The sequence below is a fragment of the Daldinia loculata genome (assembly GCF_022478755.1).
Source record: "Daldinia loculata strain CBS 113971 unplaced genomic scaffold F4817scaffold_84, whole genome shotgun sequence".
NCBI lineage: Eukaryota > Fungi > Ascomycota > Sordariomycetes > Xylariales > Hypoxylaceae > Daldinia > Daldinia loculata.
The window spans coordinates 1-20,549 of NW_026054938.1; the positions used below are offsets into that span (position 1 = coordinate 1).

At 45.0% G+C, this 20,549-nt stretch overlaps 7 protein-coding genes across 7 annotated transcripts; 3 read left to right on the forward strand and 4 right to left on the reverse strand.

Annotated features, from left to right (window-relative positions):
* Positions 1-2,524: 2,524 nt before the first annotated feature.
* Positions 2,525-4,089, forward strand: F4817DRAFT_362097 (putative MFS monocarboxylate transporter; the record flags this gene model as incomplete). Its single annotated transcript, XM_049306482.1, has 4 exons — positions 2,525-2,803; positions 2,882-3,174; positions 3,227-3,474; positions 3,545-4,089. 4 exons carry the CDS (start codon positions 2,525-2,527, stop codon positions 4,087-4,089), a joined length of 1,365 nt encoding a protein of 454 aa, XP_049154315.1.
* Positions 4,090-4,184: 95 nt separating this feature from the next.
* F4817DRAFT_369167 (alpha/beta-hydrolase) lies at positions 4,185-6,120 on the reverse strand (the record flags this gene model as incomplete). Its single annotated transcript, XM_049307323.1, has 4 exons — positions 4,185-5,132; positions 5,189-5,380; positions 5,467-5,755; positions 5,831-6,120. 4 exons carry the CDS (start codon positions 6,118-6,120, stop codon positions 4,281-4,283), a joined length of 1,623 nt encoding a protein of 540 aa, XP_049154316.1. The 3' UTR covers positions 4,185-4,280.
* A 1,721-nt stretch (positions 6,121-7,841) lies between these two features.
* Positions 7,842-9,628, forward strand: F4817DRAFT_352355 (peptidase C14). The gene is made up of 6 exons (XM_049305220.1): positions 7,842-8,397; positions 8,452-8,488; positions 8,546-8,606; positions 8,684-9,163; positions 9,219-9,314; positions 9,375-9,628. The coding sequence occupies exons 1-6, from the start codon at positions 8,118-8,120 to the stop codon at positions 9,378-9,380; spliced, it is 960 nt and encodes a 319-aa protein (XP_049154317.1). The 5' UTR covers positions 7,842-8,117; the 3' UTR covers positions 9,381-9,628.
* Positions 9,629-9,960: 332 nt separating this feature from the next.
* Positions 9,961-12,211, forward strand: F4817DRAFT_352357 (TAP-like protein-domain-containing protein). Its single transcript, XM_049305221.1, has 6 exons — positions 9,961-10,447; positions 10,534-10,575; positions 10,636-10,889; positions 10,956-11,067; positions 11,133-11,784; positions 11,871-12,211. Exons 1-6 carry the CDS (start codon positions 10,128-10,130, stop codon positions 12,003-12,005), a joined length of 1,515 nt encoding a protein of 504 aa, XP_049154318.1. The 5' UTR covers positions 9,961-10,127; the 3' UTR covers positions 12,006-12,211.
* Positions 12,212-12,841: 630 nt separating this feature from the next.
* F4817DRAFT_320608 (uncharacterized protein) lies at positions 12,842-13,774 on the reverse strand (the record flags this gene model as incomplete). Its single annotated transcript, XM_049301203.1, has 1 exon — positions 12,842-13,774. One exon carries the CDS (start codon positions 13,772-13,774, stop codon positions 12,842-12,844), a length of 933 nt encoding a protein of 310 aa, XP_049154319.1.
* A 1,900-nt stretch (positions 13,775-15,674) lies between these two features.
* Positions 15,675-17,085, reverse strand: F4817DRAFT_369173 (LIP-domain-containing protein; the record flags this gene model as incomplete). Its single annotated transcript, XM_049307324.1, has 3 exons — positions 15,675-16,444; positions 16,538-16,899; positions 16,969-17,085. The coding sequence occupies 3 exons, from the start codon at positions 17,083-17,085 to the stop codon at positions 15,676-15,678; spliced, it is 1,248 nt and encodes a 415-aa protein (XP_049154320.1).
* A 390-nt stretch (positions 17,086-17,475) lies between these two features.
* On the reverse strand, positions 17,476-20,522 carry F4817DRAFT_352361 (MIF4G-domain-containing protein). Its single transcript, XM_049305222.1, has one exon. It carries the CDS (start codon positions 20,347-20,349, stop codon positions 17,743-17,745), a length of 2,607 nt encoding a protein of 868 aa, XP_049154321.1. The 5' UTR covers positions 20,350-20,522; the 3' UTR covers positions 17,476-17,742.
* Between the last annotated feature and the right edge of the window lie 27 nt (positions 20,523-20,549).

A 20,549-nucleotide genomic window follows, 5' to 3' on the forward strand; every position in this document is an offset into this window, starting at 1 on the left:
GGCCGGGCCCCCCCCCCCCCCCCCGCGGGGGGGGGGGGGGGGGGGGGGGGGGGGGGCCCCCCCCCCCCCCCCCGCCCCCCCCTCGCGCCTCCCCTCGCGCGGCCCGGCGGTGGCACGATGCTCTGGCTATCCATTGTATTGTCATCTATCTTTTGTTAAAATAAGAAAAAAAAGGAACGTGTGGGATTCGAACCCGGCTTCCTGTAAACTTAAGTCATGTGGTGTTGTCCCGAAATGGTTTAGTTTTACACTAAAAACATGTGACCTGTATGTGGCCTTGTATTGGCATATGGCTATTTAATGTAATTGGTTAAATTTTTAGCTTAAACCTGGTGCATAAGCCACTTTTTTCTTTAATCTTTTTATTTTTTTTATTAAAAGTTTTATTTTTTTATCGGTTTATTAAAAATTTTATTTTTTATTATAAATACGTATTATTTAAAATTTTTAAATTAAAATTAATTTAACATTAATTATATAATTAAAACTTTAATTTTATATTTTAATTTATTATAATATTTAAAACTTATAATTAAAAAATATTAATAAATGTATAAATAAATTGTTTAATTAAAAAATATTTTTAATTTAATTTAATATAATAACTTTTTTAAAAGTTAAATATAAAGTTTAAAATACATATAAATAAAATAAAAAAGTTATATAAAACGCGTTTTATTTAATAATATTAATTATTAAAAGTTTTATATAATAATATAATAAATTAATTAATTTTATAAAAAATTTATTAAACGTGCGTTAAAATGTAGTTAATTAATTGTTAAATTAATTAAATTATATGTAATTACGTTATAATAAAAAAAAAAAAAAAAAAAAGTTATTAATGTTAAATGTAATTACGTAAAAATAGTCACGTGGCAACACGTGATTATTTTTTACACAAAAAGTAATTTTTTTTAAATAACATTTACACACATAATTTATCATTATTGTAATAACAATTATCGTAATAACTTTATTTCGTATTATGTTTTACTTTTTTATTAAATGTACACCGTTACTTTACTTTATCATTTAACATTAATTAAAAGTTAAATTTATATATAACGTAAAAAACACTTTTAAAAGTTAAAATTATTTAAATACTTTTTATAAACGTTTACGTTAAAAATAAAAAAAATATAATATTATTAACGTATAATACCGTATAATATTATATAATATTATATAATATTATATAATTAATAAATTATACGTATAATTAAAAAACGGACTTTTTTTATTTAACATATTAATATTAAATTAAAATAATGTTAATAATAAAATATCGTGTTTAAAATTATTTTACGTTAAATTTTAATAAATTATTTTAATTAATTTTTTTAAATTAATTAAATGTAAAATTATTTATAAATTATATTTTAATTTAAATTATTAATTTTTAAAATTAAAATAAATGTTATTATAATTGTAAAAATTTACGTGGTTAAAGTTAAAAATTTTTTATATATTAATTATATAATTATTCAATTATAAAATGCGTATTATACGCATTTAACGCATTATACGTATAATATCGCATAATTGATTAATTATGCGCATAAAACCCATCCCTAGCTTGCGCGAACGGGTAACGCAGCTAGTTTCTCCTTATAACTAGATGGACCCAAACCGATATGGGAAACACAGCAGCGAAGTCGGTTAACCTAGACGAAGCGCTTGTCACTGTAAAGGACTCTTGTGACGGTACCTTCAAGGTGATTAATGAGGCTACTAGAGAATCGGGTGGCAAGTTGTGGACTTATGAGGGAAAGCGAAAAGCTTGGTAAACTATGACAACACTGAGAACATGACATTCTAAAAGAGTCTCTTAGAACAGCATGAGACCTCGGAACCAGACTTCTCGCATTTGGATAATACAATTAGAAATTAAACTCTCATTACCCAGCACCTTGCACTTAATATCATTTACTTTTAAATTTTGAAAATATTTGATATTTTACCCAAGAAACTCACTGAAACTAGAGTATTGACATTGGGCACCGGCACTTAACAGGTATTTAAGACTTACAAAGTTCTGTTTCAATCTAACTAATCTTTAGCGGCTACTCGGCCGAGGTGCTAGACTACCTGAGGTAAGGGAGCTTTAATCACGTAAGTTTCATCCCAAGCCAAGATTAGCAATAATAATATTATATAGTTATAAGAAAGATAGTTTATTACGAAATACGCATGCGATACCCCACCCCTTTACGTCCCCTCTTAGGAAGCTTTTCCGATCACGGCCTAAGTTAGTTCTAACGACAGCGCGTAAAACCCCCGTATACGGTCGGTTTATCATCAATCGGCTAGTTTAGGGCGTGCCAAGCCAGTCAAAGTAAACTACATGCTATGTAGTTTGTGTGCTTTAAAGATGCGGATGACATGAACTTTCCTCATTACGTATAAGAGAGAGAGAGATGTATATATAGCAGACCAAAATACCGAACAAACTCAATCATAATAACTACATACACGCCTAGAAAAGCTCATATATATAAATATTTTAGATACCAAACAAACAATGGACCGCCAAGAGTTGGCTCTGGTTGAAGACCCAAGCTCGGAATTAATTGAATTTGGCCATTTAGGAGAGGACCAAGAGAGAACACCAGCTCATACCTACCCAGAACCGGATCGCGGCAAACATGCGTGGCTTTTTCTTTGGGTTGGCTGTTTTCTGATGATCGCGCTGACATGGGGATTTCCTTTCTCATACGGCGTCTTCCAGAGTTACTTGTCCTCTCACCCGCCCTTTTCTGACCATCCCGAGGGATTGCCTGCAGTTGGTACCACTGCGCTGGTACGTGGACACTCCATCCGCAGGAACAACTCAACTCCAATTCGTCTCTCTCTGCAAACTCCTAACGTTGATCCTTAGGGAATCCTATACTTGACGTCGCCTCTGTCTTTTATCATCCTGCAGCGATATCAAGCATACAGGCGGCCGGCCCTCGTTGCTGGATCGGCTGTCACGTGTCTCGCTATACTTGCGTCCGCGTTTGCTTCCGAGGTTTGGCATTTACTTCTGACGCAGGGCATCTTGTACGGACTCGGAGCTAGCGTTGTGAATACGGTGACGATACAGTTCCTGAACGAGTGGTTTATCGAGCGCAAAGGCCTCGCCTTTGGAATCCAGGAGAGTGGCGCGGGCATGGGTGGGATCATCGTTCCGTATGTTGACGCGTGATATTCATTCATATTCTACAGCTAACGACGTGCGCAGCGTGCTGATGACATGGGGCCTCGAGAAGTACGGACACCGGGCTATGTTGATTGCTTGGTTCATCGCCGTCACTACGCTATCTATCCCATCAATTTACTTCCTTCGGCCGCGAGTCAAGCCACCACGTATCCCTGTGTCTTCTGGGTTCGGAACTTTGGGATTCATTATTACGCCGATATTCGCTATACTTCAAGCCGGTAATATTTTCCAGGCCCTCGGGAACTTCTTGCCTGGTATTCACCTGCCGTGTATGTGTACTACACTGTTCATTGTTCTTCGTAGCTATTCTCGACTTTAGTGAGCTAATGTAAAGCGTAGCATTCGCCCAGCGCTTTGGCGCATCACCATTGGATGCGGCTGGCATGCTGTCGCTCTACAACGCTGCCACGGTTATCGGTGCCATTGGCACAGGATACTTAGTTGACCGTTACCACGTCTCCATATCGCTACTCATTCTGTCTCTAGGTGCCGCCATTACCGTCTTCTTCGCCTGGGGGTTCGCAGCTAACTTTGGGGCTCTGTGCGCCTTTGCTTTCTTCTATGGCGTTTTCGCTGGCGGCTGGAGCTCAACGTGGGTCGGCATAGGTCTTGAGATACAGAAGCGAGCTCCCCGTGCCGATTTAGGCGTATTGTGGGGATTTGCCGCCGCGGCGAGAGGTGTTGGTAGCATTGTAAGCGGGCCTATAAGTGAGGTGCTGATAGCTAATGGTACAGATAAAACGCTCTGGTGGCCACGGAGTTATGGGACGAGCTATGGTATATTGATTCTATTTAATGGGATAATGCTAACACTGGGCGGCGTTGGTTGCGCAGCTCGAGCATACGAGATCTTTAAGAGGATAGGCCATCGACACAATGAATAGGTAGTATTTTATACCGGTACCAGATTATCGTATTAAGCTAGGTGGCGGAATAAATTAGAGCACGGCGGTTGGTTCTATGGACAAAATACTTCATCTCAGACAAGTGTTCGATTCTGCTGAGCCCCTAATCCTCAATAATGTCGAGGGGTAAGAAACGACAATTAGCTTAACCATACTTTATAGAGATAGTATCATACATGGCTTGATTGAGACCTCTGGTACTTATTAAGATCCTCATCGATTTCCCCCCAGAAATCACAAGTAGCATAATCAACCACACCAACATCCATTGCATCACTGAGTACTACACCTTTGCTTTCGTGCGATGTCCAGGCAGGCCAAATACTCTTGTCACCCGGTATCCCTATCTGTGCCATGTTTGTCCACGCGCGACTCATCTCATGGGCCAATGTTTGCTCTGCTTTCGAGAAGGTGCAATTCCCGTTAGGGGGTGGCATCGAACTGGTAAAGTTAAACACGAATGGGATCTCACTCGTGTGCGTTGCCCCCAGGTAAGGTATCCAATCCGCCTCTATCGGGGCATACCAGGCGCAACTAGGCTCGTGAGCGAATCGGTAGCTCCATACAGGAATTCCTTTCTTGTATGCCAGTTGTAGAGCCCGGTATGATGGACACTGGTATGATACCTGGGTAAGAATAACCTCCATAGCGGTAAGTGTTGAACCGTTAAAGGTAGAGGCTAATGGAAACGTCTCATTTACTCGTGTCGCTAGTGGTCCAAAGTTTAGGGTTAGGAAATCATCATAGTCCGATAGGCTAGGAACTTTTCCCTTCCAGGTTGTGAGGTAGGAAGATAAGACGAATATAGAGCCCTCCCTAGTAGTGGCTCCTACTATTGAAGGGACCCTAACTCCGATAGTTGATGGTTGCTCTTTGATTACCTTTCCATCGATCACGGGGGTCCAAGAGGACCTTGTGCCATTATTGACGAGGGCTGTGTTAACGGTTATTATGCTAGTGCTTGGCATCGCGGACACTGCTGCTTGGACTCTATCGACATGGGCGCTTCGAAGACATGATAACTAAGTACTGATAAGTATGCCGAATAAATTAATAGAGATTGGAGCCTGACACATACGTCATGTTGCGTGCAGTTCATCGCGTAAAGGAACTCTGAATACCATATTCTCGTGTCGGCTACTGTTGGTAGAACTCTCCCAGCTCCAGATTCTAAAGCAGCAGCTCTCATTAATCGGTGTGCTTCGGGTAACGTAGCAAGAACGAAAGAGTCAATAGCGCCGGCAGATTGTCCAAAGAGTAGGACCTTTTTCTAAAGCAGAATTGTTATTAACCTTGATTACTCTGTGATGCATAGGTAGGTAGGTATTCTTCAACGTGACGAGGGTATAGACCTACCGGATCACCGCCAAACCCTACGATGTTCTCCTGCACCCAGCGTAGGCCAAGAAGTTGATCCATGATGCCATAGTTTCCGGTGAGGCCAAGATCCGACAGCGCCCAGAATCCCAAAGGACCGACGCGGTAGTTGATAGAGACGACAATGGAGTCCGCAGCAGAGAAACAGCCATTATATGTCGGATCTGAAATCCCACCGCCTTGATTTCTTCCTCCGTATAGCCATACCTTCACGGGAAGTTTTGACTCGGGAGTAGCAGAGGCCGGAGCCCAGACATCCAGGAAAAGACTATGTATATTTTACGCGAGTTAGTGAAGAGCCACTCAAATTTATATGTATATACAACCGCGCAGAGCTACCAACCAGTCTTCGCTCGTCGCAGTCCTCTCATCGAACGATCCCAAGAACTGAATGCATGCTGGTGCCGGTGTCGTGGCGTTGATCACGCCGCGCGAATTATTGTAGGGCTCTGGAGGTGCAAAGCGTAGTTCGCCCAGAGGCGGTTTCGCGTACGGAATCGAGTAGAAGTAGTTTACGTCGGTTGAGCTGCACTGACCGCCATGGACTATTCCGCTGCTTGTCTTCACTCCATTAATAAGCCCAGCCAAGCTAAAGAAGGTTAGGCCACCTAAAGGATTGCCTCTAAAGAACATTCTGAGACTGAATACGGAATAGATCTATCTTGGTTGAGCCGCATTGAAAGTCTGGCCTTCCACAGTAGTCGGAAATCTTAGCACTTTATATTCAGACATAGCGATGATGGATAGTTCTCTTCTGCTGTGCCGCGTGGCTATGCAATGACTTGATCCTGATTTAGCCGGGCCTGGGTAAATCCTATTTTTAACGTATTTATATATACGCGTTAAATTCAAAAAGAAATTTATTTGGTCAGTAATAAAATAAGTTGAAGCCATATAAACCCACTAATATGCATGTTTAAAGGATATGATTGGTTGGATTGAAGTTAAACAACTTTTAAAACGTGTAACTAATGTATAATTGTGCTAACGTTAAAACAATACGATTCAAGGGCTTTTCATACAATTCAATATAATATAAAACTTCGATTTTTTTTTTAACTTTAAAATAACGTGTTATAATAAACGCGTAATGCAGTGCCGACGATGCAAAGCGCGTAACATCTTGAGCCCATTTGCATATGTTGGCACGTGCGTAAGAGGTATGTACCCCCATAAGTACTGAGGCTAGCAACAATCGTGTTTTCGAAACCACGATGATATTTTTGGTGTTTTGGTCAAAAAGTTGTATGAGGGCCTCAGGCCCAGCGTGTTCGATGAGTCAGTTAATAGCCTGACCTGACTCGGGCCTGACCTGACCTAGCCTGGGTAGATAGCTTTTTCGGGATATCTATCCAGTTCAGGTATAAAAAAAATTTATTTGCCTAGTAGGCAGATAAGTTGAGGCTGTTCAGGCCCACTTTAATATATATTTATAGGATATAATTGGTCGATTTAAAGCAAACTATGATCGGCAACGTTTTATATTAAAGTAAATATAAGGTTGTTTCTAGTACCTTTTTACAATTGACGTAATAATAAGCTATTAAAAAAAAAAAAAAAAGAAGGTACGTACCTTGATACGTATAAGGTAATAAGGCTATTTGTAATCGTGTTTTTTAAGGTCACGATAACCTTTTGGTGTTTTAATAGGTAAAAAAGCGTTAAAGGTAGGGTTGAGTGGGTATTATTTTAGATTACCTCGAATCTAACCAATTGGATAGCGTGGATTTTGATTACCTAAATTTTTGCCTGTATCGATAAGATAGGTGCCTCAGGCCAAGCCCACGATACAGCCAGGTAAGCCTCATTTTTAAATATATTTGACCTGACTCGGATAAGGTCAAGTCTTTACAGTTATCTGACCTGACCTGGCTCATCGAACACGCTGCTCAGGCCAATCCCACGATACGGCCAGGTAAGCCTCAATTCACGAAAGATTTGGCTTAACTTGATACGGTTAAATATATACGATTATTTGACTTGAATCGGCTTGTTGGACTCGCTGTATGCAATCGGATTCGCATCAAGGCATTCAGCTAAAGGCTTAGGAAAGCGAGCTAGGAGTGGGTTGGTTAGGCTAGTGATAACTAAAATGGAGAGGATATTCACGATGTAGAAGTGTAATTCGTGGATTTGAAATGTTGAATTCGCATTCGGTTAAGGGGACGATCCTTGTATCATTTATTCCCGTTACGGATCCGTAATTGTAGCGGTCTATGGATTCAGCCCTACGACGAACAAGCTTAGAAGGATGTGACTACTTACCCTTAATCCGTACACAGTTCAGCTCCTATCTCGGCAACATGCGGGTGTAACAACTTCCCCTGAAATGGTAAGGCATGAAGCATCACGCATCATGCCCATACCCATGCTCCACTAAAGCTCACATATGTACGGGTCTGTACCTGTATGTACGAAGTAGTGTTACCTTATAAGGTACCTAACATAGTAAATCAATGAGGCCGCCGTTTCACTGATATCGAGCTCGGAAATACGGCATATTTTAGGTAGATTAGATACAATATTCGTCTTTTTAAATGCGCATTCTCAACCTCCATATTTCACCGGTTTTACCTACCTACATACCAAGGTAAGGTAGATAAGTATTTACGCCTAATTTAAGTTGCATCATGGCCCGCAAGAAGGCTCTCCTTATTGGCATCAACTACTTCGGATCCGAGCATGAATTAAATGGCTGCATTAATGACGCGGAAAACATCAGGAACTTCTTGGTCGAGGAGAGAGGCTTCTCACCCAGCGCTCACGACATGGTCATGTTGTCGGATATCCCTGAAAATGATGGTACTCCCTTTTTTCCGACAGGCGCCAACATTCTGGCAGCAATCAATTGGCTGGTTACCAGAAATCAGCCTGGTGATATACTTTGGCTGAGCTACTCCGGCCATGGATGTTAGCTATTTGATTCCAAGTATGTGTGCAGCGAGGGCTAATATGTATGTATAGCCCAAGTTAGAAGTGATGCTAGGGATCGACCTTCAGGGTAAGTTTGTGAGGGTAAGTAAACTGTCTAGGAATTTTAACCCCTGATGTGAACCAGCTTCGATGATACAATATGTCCGGTCGACTTTGCAGAAAACGGACAGATTTCAAGCGAAATAGTGAGTTCTCAGACAAGTTCGGCACCCTTTGATATTACTTCTACAAGATTCAAATACTAATATAATTCGTTGCCTAGTTGCATCGATCGATCGTCTCTCCAATGAACCCCGAATGCCGTCTTACCATACTCTTTGATTGCTGTCACTCCGGCTCAGCCTGCGAATTGCCTTACGTCTATCGACCCGACGAAGAGGGCAATGTCAATATGGTTGACACGATCAAGAAAGGAATCGGGTTGATTCGCGCAGCCGAGGGGCTTTTCGAAAGCGGCTTTTCCATGTCTAAAGTAGAGGATGCTAAGATGCTACTCGGCGGTGCGACTGACTTCTTCAACGGACTGCATCATCGTCGGAACGAGGATGTCGACGAAGATGGACTCGCCGTTGAGAATTTCGAAGAACATTGGGAGACAGAGGGCAAAGATGTCTGGATGTTCTCTGGATGCGCTGACGATCAGACCTCTGCGGATACATCCATTGCCGGAGCACCTACTGGTGCCATGTCTTGGGCACTTCTTAGGACTCTGAGAGAGAACCCCGAGCAGTCATATGTAAACGTGCGTCTTGGTATCAAATCCAGGGTAATCAAATGCTAACAAGAAGATTCTTTAGGTCCTCCAGAATACCAGAGAGGAACTGGCGAGGAACTACTCTCAGGTCCCGCAACTCAGCTGCGGCGGCAGATATGACTTGGACCAAGTACTCATCGTAAGTAAAATCGTATTCGGCTTAGCATAAATGCACCCGTTTTACTAATGAAAACCGAAGCTATGAGTTATCAGCAACCATAGACTGAGATTTCTATCAAGATCGAGATGCATTCTACCCCAGGAGGGTTGACATCTTGAGCAATAGTTAATCAACCTAAAGTATTTAGTTTAACTAAGTGGAAATCCCAATAGATACCTAAGAAATAAGATCATCGGGAAACAAATTAAGCGAGAATTCTTAAGCCTCTTTTTTACATAATATTATAGAGAGTTGTACGCCGTATACATACCTAATAGATGACGTATAACGCCCAATGACCATAGGTTCTCAATGGAATCTGACAACCATCCCCTTGCCAAGTCTTGGCTGTACAAAAAGCGTAATCCTAAGCAGCGCTCAGCTCTGATGCCAAGATCCAGCGGGCTAAGGCGTAGGGCTGGGATAGGCCGCAATAGGAAGGATTAACAACGCAAGGGTCCTAGGTACAGATACGGCGTATTCTCGATCTGCCAAGAGCCGTATGAATCTTACAGAACAGAGACCCTGATTGGCCAACGTATTCAGAAGCAAAGGAGGAGTTGAATTGATTCGCCGTATGGGAATAAGCTTCTCCAGATTTACGTCGATGGCACTTGCGGCTGTAAAAGGGGGGCTGTGATACCGCATCGTGACATAGGTAGGAGGATGGCAATGTTAATTTGCGACTGTCATGCAGTTACTTTTGTAAATATATAAGATGATTCGAAATGCCTCGACTAGGGCAATCGAATTTTGCATGACATCTCAGCTTCATAAGTAACTACATTCAAGATGGTATCTTCGAAGACTTTTCTTCCGTTACTCCTTTCGCTCGTACCCCATGCCAGCAAAGCGGCGACCGTCCGCCGCAGTAATAATACAGAGATCAAATGGGGATCATGCAAACTAAACACTACACTCCCGGTGCAATGCGCCCAACTGTCCGTCCCGCTCGACTACACCAACAAGAGTTGTAGCGACACTCTCAATCTCGATCTAATCAAGTACCCGGCTCAGAAGCAGCCGAAACGCGGTAGCATTCTCCTCAACTTCGGCGGTCCGGGCCAAGACGGTCTGGAAAGCATGCTTGCTTATGCAGAGCTGATGGGCCCGTACGTGTTATACTAGTTTAATATCGCCGAGCTCTTCGGTTCGATTTAATCTGAAGAAAGGTTGACTAACACTCCTATCGCAATAGGACTACTGGAGGTTACCACGATCTCATAAGTTGGGACCCAAGGTAAGTCCTTTCCCTCACTATACCCCATATTGTCATATAGACACTAACAATGCTGTATAGAGGAACGGGTAAAACTCTCCGGTTCTCATGCTGGCCCGACGATACCACAGGGTATTACGCCGCTATGGGAAATAGCCTGGCTGGCGGTGCGGACTCGACAGTGGGTAAACTCTGGGCCGAAGGTAACATTATTGCGACCCAGTGCCACGACCAGCAGAAAGAGACGGGCCAATTTGTCGGCATGGCATTCGTCGCAAGGGACATGATGTCAATCGTCGACGCCCTGAACGAAGATGGCATGCTTCGATACTGGGGTGAGTGTGATCTCAGTCGCAAACCAAAGGTTAACGCATTGGTAAGCTAACTAATCTGATGCTTAGGAATTTCGGGTGGTACTACGCTGGGAGCTACCGTTGTCGCGATGTTCCCCGATAGGGTAGAGAGGGTTGTTCTCGATGGTGTGATGAATGCGCATGAGTACTATAACTCTTTGTATGTGCCCCTTTTTCTCGGTATAACCTCCCATAAGAAAATCCAACTAACGGGTAGAAACCTAGCGGCGAACCTGAGATGGTGGCATCAATAGACGCTACCTGGGAGGAATTCATGCGCGGGTGTATCGCAATGCCCGACAACTGCGCCCTAGCAAAAAACAGGACCTACGATGAGTTAGAAGCAGCCATGACCGAGCTCTTCGACACCGTCCGGAACAACCCACCCGTCTTCAACGGTACCGTCGTGTTCGCTTACGATTTATTCAAGGCCCACATCTTCAGCACGCTATACTCACCAGCGAACTGGCCCGGCCTAGCCCAGGCGCTCGAGGATGTGCTAGAGGGCAACCTCGAGACGTTCGTGAACCGGGTCCTGGCATTCTCGATCCCGTCTCAAGACCAGGCAATCCTAGGGATCCGCTGCGGCGATAAGAAACTGCGGACGAATAAGTTATCCGATCTCGAGCCTGTCTTTGAGCAGTATCACAAGACCAGCAAGTGGTTCTGGGATTGGGCCTGGGGATATTATGTAATGCCCTGTGCGCAATGGGGATTTGAGGCCAAGGAGCGGTACGAGGGTGACTTCCAGGTCAAGACCAAGAACCCCGTGTTATTTGTCGGCAACAGTTTCGACCCCGTCACTCCGCTCGCTTCGGCTAAGAACATGAGCTCTGGCTTCGAGGGAAGCGTTCTTCTTACGCATAACGGTCACGGCGTGAGTGGTCTTTTCTTTTCTTTCTCCTTTATCTTCTCAGCCCCTATTTTATACCCTGCAGACTGGGAGCTAACCATTTCGTGCAGCACCTGTCTCTCACGCAGCCTTCAAACTGCACAAACTCTATCATTCAAAACTATTTCCTTGAGGGAGAACTACCTACGCCCGGAACCGTGTGCGAACCCAACTTCCCGCTGTTCGACCCCGCCGCCTCAATGTAGTAGCGATAGGAACATTATACTAGTTATGATATATTAATTTCACTTTAACTCTTGCTTTTTATATGTATAACTAGGTACATATTTTCTCCTTTAGGTATCATACACGGTTATGAAGGGGAGTCGGCCTTTAGAATTTTGATACATATTTGTTCTTACTAGGTACATCTTGATATAGAAATTCACTTGTTTTCGTAAGAACCTACTAATACAATCATTCATATGCTTGATAGTAGTTTCTTCGGCAATGTATTAATATATATATATATATAATCATTATGAGCGAATCACATGTAGTGGCCAGACATACAAAACCTACTTCCCGCTTTGAAAATACGACCAAGTTTGCGAACAGGGGGGGTTACACTAAACCCATTACCCAAAAACTTATTTCATGCACATATATAGTCATCACAATCTTGATTCTTAGCCGGGAAAATACGACATCGTGTGAGTAGCAAAGAGCTTGATTCTCTACCAATCTTAGGTAAGTTGGTACGTTGTCCATCTGACAACTAGTTCTCGTCCCTCCCAAATTCCGTTATCCTTTCAAGGATAAACGGACCATATCCTCCGAAACCAAGCCAGAACCATCCTCACTTCTCTAGGCAGTAGCTAGACGAAGTGCTCTTTGCATACTGAATCCGCCCACACCAAACCACGCCCGTGCGAAAACCATCACCCCTTTCCTATCCTAGTAGACCGAGGAAGTTGGGTTCACCGAGGAGCACTATGGTAAAGTCTCCCGGAGCTAATCGCCTGATGCTGTTAATTAGTTAGCATTTAAATTCAATGAAGACTAAGGCGATTAAGACATACCATATGGCGGGATAGCGCCTTTAATAATAGTAGTCGTCAACTTCGGGGATCCATTCTTGCGCCGCGCGAAGGAACATCCTCATACCCGAGGCGCTGTCATTTCCCAGCCATTTGTAGCTCCAAGTCACAGTCCCATCTGTCGTCTTGACATCCAGCCCCTTCACCATACGAATGTTCTTGTGATATTTCTGAAGGTCTGTGGGATTCCAATAGTCATCCCGGCTGGGGGTCGGGTGCTCCTCATCTGGAAATACATGCTGCTTGACCAGGATCGCATGTTTCTCGTTCGCTCCCCCGTTCTTGTATTCCATCCGCCGAGTCGGATCACTCCCGTCGGCACGGCTCAGGACCCTCCCAAACACGTTCGGCCATACGACTTCGTGGGTGCCCCTAGTGCCAAGGATGAGGTCGTAGTAGTCACCCATCCGTAATCCTTCTGGGAATTCAAGCTCTGCTATGGTTCCAGGCAAGGATAGTCCGTGATTCTCCTGGTCGTCTCTTTGAATTTCCCAATGAAGTCTCTTGATAGGTGGCTGAGACACAAACATTTTGCGCCAAGAAGCGTCTTTGACTAGCCATTTTGGTTTGACATCAGAGTCGAAGTGCCAGACGATATCCTTCATCCAAATGTGACTAGACTGTTTGTCTTCGGAGTCATAGCGTTGAAAAAGTGCTACGCTGAAGAACGGCCGGGCGACGGACGCCAACTTGAGATTCTTGATGTATCTCCTGTACGGGGTCATAGAGGTAGAGCTTGCGCGAAAGAATAAGGCCTTCTGAAATTTAGGCGATCCCTCGATGACGGCTTTCCAATGTTTAGATACCCGCTGCATGTCGACGAGAAGATAAGTCTTGTTAACCTTCGAAAGGATGTTTTCGAGGAGTTCGGGCACGGCGAAGACCCGTTCCGAAGCCGGTGCCAGTGCCGGTGCCGGTGCCGGTCCCAGTGCCATATTGACAATAGAGCATAAGAGGCCAAACATGGTGATGGAGAGGGTGAGACAAGTGGTAGATGATGATGGAGAGGGTGAGACAAGTGGTAGATGATGAATGGTTTTGAAGATGTTAGGTTGTTGTCTGATGTGGTTCCGATGATTGTATGTAGGAAAGACTTTGACTACTGAGCATAAGTAGGAGAAGATGGGAAGAGAAAGTTAGAAAGTTTGAAAATGTGGGAGGGAGGCCATGTTTATATATTTTTCAGATCCGAGGCATAGACCACCTTACAGCTGAAGGTCTGTCACTAGTAAAAAACAATGACTGTAACGACCTAGGTTGAAGGTTGGTATAAAATAGGTCCGTGTCGAGAGTTACCACGCAACATGACCGGACGGAGTGAGTGTTGAGTCAACCCGGACCCGAGTCGCCCCACTTTGACACTGACAACCGGGGAGCAATCACTAACATTCAGCCCCGTTGTCGAGGTAGGTGACAGTAGCAAGCACACTTTGAACTATGAAGGGTGGTTAGTATCTTGATACGTACCTTGATGCGTACCTTCATACCAGCCAATGTCAAAGAGAAAACTCCACATGTGTAACCTAGGTATGTTAACTTACCCACCGAGGTTGGTACGTATACCGAACAATAACTTGGATTGTACCTAAGGTACAAAATACTGCGTTACTATTAACCGTGCTCTCTTGAGAAAGATAGTCCGTGAGTCATGCAACTGCTAACATACCTACCTAACCTACCACATACTTACATAGGTGTAAGTATGCTTAGCAAGATAGGTAGGTACCTCTTAACTAGACGAGACGTACCTTAGTACCTAGGTAAGTCACCTACGTAGGTACGTACGTATGGTATTTACCTTAGGTTGGTAGGTACTCAGTATCTATATGTAGTACATAGGTACGTCTTACTGAGGGTAAAGTTGAAATATCATATGTGAAGTAAACAAACTCTGCTTACCCCCCAAGAGCCTCAATACGTACAATTGACAGAATCAAATATAGTAATGAAAAGCCATAAACTCTCTAAAAGTATACCAGTCCCTCAAAGCTATTTACGTAGGCATCGAGGCTCAACTAAATGGTAACAGTAACTAATATACCGACAGCGTGCCCTTTTTTGACGATATTACACCGAATTGCTTCAGCTAGAATACTCAAACATCCCCTGTAAATACTCTTTCGAGTTGTATCAATAGTAGGTATACTTGGTAATCTTGTGTATGGTTATATTACCTAGAGTAAGCAGCAAGTCTCCGAGAGACGAGAGGTTATAAACAGTGAATAGAAATATAGCTAACCAAAATGTATTCTATCGAAAGTTCGGCTGTATACGACTATATATAGTGTATTTAAAAGGTAAAGCACTATGTTTGCGTTTACAATTGTCTATGATGATATCCATGGATGGCAAATAATCGATCAGCTTGACATGGAAGCAAGTAGGTATCAATTGCCCTTCATGAAGCAAATCCTTATAAGGCGTTAGGCCGAGTTAACCATGTAAACATGTAATATCATGCATGTATCTGCAGTACCTAGTTTGAGGCTTTATACATACCTGAACAGTGCAATAACACATTCTACGTGTAGGTAAGCAACCTATAAGGTATAACAGAGGTGGAAACGCACGTGAGACTGGATATATTATCCCATAGAACCAGCATATTTACGGTGGTCGTCATATTATTGCCGCAAAGTGTGACAGTATATTAAGTACCTAACGACTTGGCTGTGTTATAATCATTGTAGATCACTCCATGCTAAAACGAATGATACCAAGTAGTAAAAACTGAGCTATATGGCACTCTAGCTATCAAGCTAATGCCATTGCTTGTTAACAATAGGCTCTCTAGACAAAAAGAAAACAAGCGTTAATAAACAAAGCAAACAGGTTCTTACGTATTATCTGAGGAATATGTATTTACCGCAACATCTCGGATTACACCCCCTTCCGCAGCCGGGACGTAAGATTCGTCAAAAATACTCCAAAGCCACTTTACCGCCCTGCCTTTCCCATTCGCGATCTCAGACACATGTCCTCCGACGCTATTCCTCTCATACGCGATATCCGCCCCCCTACCACAGAACCTCTCCACCAGTTGATCCGTCAGATTTATCGGGCAAAACTCATCCCCGATAGCCTTGTATACGAACATAGGCATAGCAGGCACCCCATGGAACCCGCGTCTCCCTTCCACATCGAACACCTTGCGCAGCACCGGATCTTTCAGATCCGCCGCCCCGCCTACGAAATAGCTATAGATGTCCCTCATCGCAAAAGCTCGTAGGGAAGCGCTAAAATCCATGTCCTTAGCGCTGAGGAACTCGTCTGCGGTCTCTGGACGGAGCCGGCTGCGGACGTACGCCGCGGCTTCGGGGTATTGCGACGTCGTCCCGAGGAGGGCGGCTACTAGGGAAACGGCGATGGGGCTCTTGTTTAACATGTCCATGTTATCTGAGAGATGGTCTACTAGGCCTCCTACCACGACCCCGGAGATGTCGAGCTCAGGGGCGTATTGAACCTGCAGTTCGGCGGCGGCCTCGGTGGCGATACTGCCGCCGCTGTAACCCCACATGGTGGTAGTGATGTTGGCATCACCAGTCAAGCGCGCCAAGTTGAGAACCGCGCGAATTGAGTCAAGTGTAGCGTGTCCAGCCAGTACACTAGCACCGAAAGCCGCATTAGGGCCTTCGAAATCGGGAGTGTTAATGATTCAGCCTTGTCCAAGCAATTCAGTAAGCAGCGAGGTATTCGACTGAATGCCGAGATCAATATTAGACTGCAATTGCTCCCGATTCAAGGTATACGACGGGCTAGAGTCAAGATTGGCCGTGTTATAGGCGAATTGGTAAGACAGCATAGCCGTCTTTCCCGAAGGAGAGACATAGAAGGATTTAGGAATGAGTAACGTAGTAACAGCCCAAGAGGGCCGGTAGCGTGAATCGGTGGTGCGGTAGAGTATATTATACGAAGTCGAGCTGTTACCAATAAAGGCAAGAATACCTGGTGCAGGACGTATCCTGAGGATAGTACCGGGCTCTTTAGTTTCAAAACCGGCCGGTGCCTTGTACCACGGATCTTTACTAGGAGGCAACGGTTGAGATGCTAGACTCGCCTCCTGGAATATGGAAGAGCCTGGCTGCTGTGGGACTTCACGGAGACCAAACAGCCAGCTTAGAGGGCGCACGTCGGCGCCACTCGATTCTTCAACAGGTGGTGACATAGGAGTAAGATGATGCTTGGCCGCATGTTCAGCATCCTTAGTTAAAGTAGGCAGCTTATTCTCTTGTGGCATAGAATCCATTGATCTTGTATATGGTTGTATGTTTATGGTTATAGAGATAGTACAAAAGGACTTCGCACTACCCATCAGCCGTATGTTGAGGGGGTAGCTAATATATGCTATTGAGGTAGGTTGAAAGGGTTCGACTTATGTTCAAGCCCCTTAGCAGTTAATCTTATTATTAGTGCCCTAGTAAGTAAGGGGTTCGATAATCATTGGTCGTTCGGGTCCGAACGTGAACGCCATAATGCGCCACGAGGTCAATGGTGTAGGCAAGACGGCTTCCAACGTCAGGTATCAAGGCTGACGCACCCTAATTAGGCTGTCTGCAGCTGGAAATCTCATCGTCGGCTAACAGCTAGCATTAGCTTTATGGATAAATATTCACATGTAGCACGAAGACATCAGTCAGTTGTTATAGGAGCAATATCATTAACTGGTGAGACATTCTTGTAAAATTACGGCCAATGCTTTGATATCTAATCTACTGCTGCGGTAACTCCAGTCTGTGATATATTTTACATCGAAGTAAACCCAGCCGGCGCAAGTGCAAGAGCAAGTTCAAAAAAGGCAACGGCGAAACACAGCTATGGATTCCGTAGTCCATTCTTCATTACCTTACACCCACCCTACGCTATACTCCCCACCTTGACAGAAACGCTTCAACATGTGCAGTACCTATCCTCTAACCCTACTATCCTGCTTCGCGCGGGGCGGCGGCGATCCTGTCCGAGATCTGCTAGGGCTGTAGCTGTACCGTCTTCTCTTTTTATCGACAGGGGTAGGTGACCGGCTATCGTATCGCGGCCTCTTCTTGGGAGCGCTGCTGATAGAGCTGGTATTTCTACGTCGCCTCGGGGGTGATGATGGTGATCTAGAGGAACGGCCCCGCTGCGGAGGAGGGGATCGAGATCGGGAGTAGTTCGAGCCACGGCGTGCTCGACGAGGAGGGGGACTAGCCGAGTATGAATCTCGTCTCGCTGGTGCCCTACGCGGTGGCGGACTCCGACTCAATGTCGGCGGTCTCGCTGCTGCTTTGCGAGGAGGCGGGCTGCGGCTCCGTGAAGGTGTGTATGAACGAGATCGTGTGGAGCCGCGGCTACGGCTATACGAACGAGGCCTACCAGCTCCCCGTGCCGGCAGTGGGGTTACCGATCTGTACCGCGAATGATTTGAGTCACGACGACCACGAGGCGGACTAGGGGAGCCAGAATATCTCTTTTTAGTCCGCCGCGGAGACGGGCTCCGAGACGAACTGTACGAACGCGATCGGGAGCGGGATGGACTCCTACTCCTGCTATACGATGCCGATCTAGCTCGTCTCGGCGGTGTTCGAGATATCGATCGGCCTCTATCAAGAGCCCTTCGTGGCGGTGTACGAGATCTAGACCTAGACGAATAGGAGGAACCAGTATATGATGAATAGCTAGACACGGAATCTGAGTCGGAATTGTCGACGGCGGGAGGTGCGGGAAGAGCTGGCTTCGGCATATTGGCCAAGTACTCTCTCATCTCCTCCGTCAGGGCGCCCATACCGATACTGGTAAAGTAATTGATCGAGAATCGTACGTTACGGGGATTGTCGCGTGGGAACAGACCCGTAAAGCTTTCTTGTAACATATCCTCCCGCATTCGTGCCTGTAACTTCGTCATACCGAGCTCTTCTGAGATTTCTTGGAATAGGATCTTGATGAAAATTCTGCTAGCAGAGGTCGTCTCCTCTTCGTTTAGATGTATGACAGACATAGCGTGCCAGCCGATAGCGTCCGAACCAAACATGTGGCCAAAGAATCTCGCAATGTTTCGTAGTCGATTTGTCTCGTACCGGTGAATTGTTTCATAATATTTTTCAAAGCTCTGGGTAAAAAGGTCGCACCATAGACGATTGATCTTAGCAAACCTTTCCCCAATCAGGCCGAAAAACTTTGAATACGTCTTTTCCTGACTACAGCATTCTACCACCATAGAAGGTAGCTCAGGTTCCTGACCAGTTGGTAGGTTAACCTTCATGAGCTTATGGACACATTCTTCGGGGTCCATGCTGCTCATAATGGTGAGGTAGATAGTTTTACGGAGATTAACAAGGTCGGTGTTAGACTGATCCTTGATCTCCATGGCTTTCTGCTCCTCGTCTTCTTCCTCGGAGCTCTCGTCCTCATCATTGTCATCTTCATCATCGTCGCTTCCCTCCCCAAGAATCTCAGCTCGTAGCCTCTTATAAGCTGCTTCATTTTCCTCCCATTCTGGATCAAATTTGAAGATGTTGAGCCCATCTTGGACGTCCAGGTCCGCGCCTAGATCCATCTTATGTGTAATCTGGTCTTCCTCCTCGATTAAATCCAGCTCCTCCTTGATCGCAGGGTTGTCCTTAAATTTATCCTTCCGTACTTGGAATAAAACTTCAATCATGAACTGCACCCGCTTGTCGATATCCGCCTCGTGAAGGATATTTCTGAATTGGTCAAAGACGATACCTGCAATGGCCGGGTTCATGTCTTCCAGATGCTGTCCCACTTCCTTCGTTAGACCAACCGCAATTTCTACGCTGTCATCCGTCGGTTTTTGTAACAGCAAGATCAGCATCTGAGCAGCCAACATCTCGTGAACAACCTGTTGGTTGACTAGATGCGCAATGAACGTAGTCGATGACAAGCACACCGCCTTATCATTCCGCTTGAACGCTTTCCTGAATTGTACGACCAGTCTCTTAACAAGCAGCTCACCAACCTGCGGTAACTTCGTGTTGACGATAGCCGCCATGGCTGCCAGAACCGGGGTAAATGGCAAACTTGCCGCTTGCGCTTTCATGATGCTTCTGCAAAAGAGTCCCCGTCCCCTGACCAAATTCTCCTGGAACAGTTCCGGAACGATATGTTTGATGTTGGAGACGTTGACCTTATTGATAAGGCCGTTAATACTCTTTTTCAACGCTTCCCAAGCCATCCGCTGATATTCCTTGCTTGTCTTATCCGTAATCTGGGCCTGCAGCGCTCGCAGACGTGCAGGAGGGATATACGTTCCTCCCGATCGCATGTTTAAAAGCTTCTGGTATTCGGCCTTTGCTGCCGCCTGCTTCTCCTCCTCGGTAGGCATCTTGGGCGGCGTGCGCTGACGAGGTGGCGAACGTTGGCGGGGAGGTGAGCGACGGCCGCGGTCGCGCGCAGGTCTATACGTGTCACCACCATCGCGACGTTGACCACGATCGGGATCGCGACGGGGAGAGCGAGGAACGGGAACTTCGTTCGGCGATCGTTCGCCTAGGTGGCGCGTCTCGACTTCGGCCATCGTCTCTTACTACCCTAGTAGAATAAATTATATAGGCTAGAGTAGCGAACAAATGACCCAAGGTCCGAGCTACAACCAACTAGTTAGTTATCCCCGCCGTCGAGAAAGTTGTCGTTGAAAAAGGATGAAGTTGGCGATGGAAAAAGTTGAAGTAGGCAAGGGCAAATGTGAACGTGACGAAAGTTTGGACGAGGCTGGAT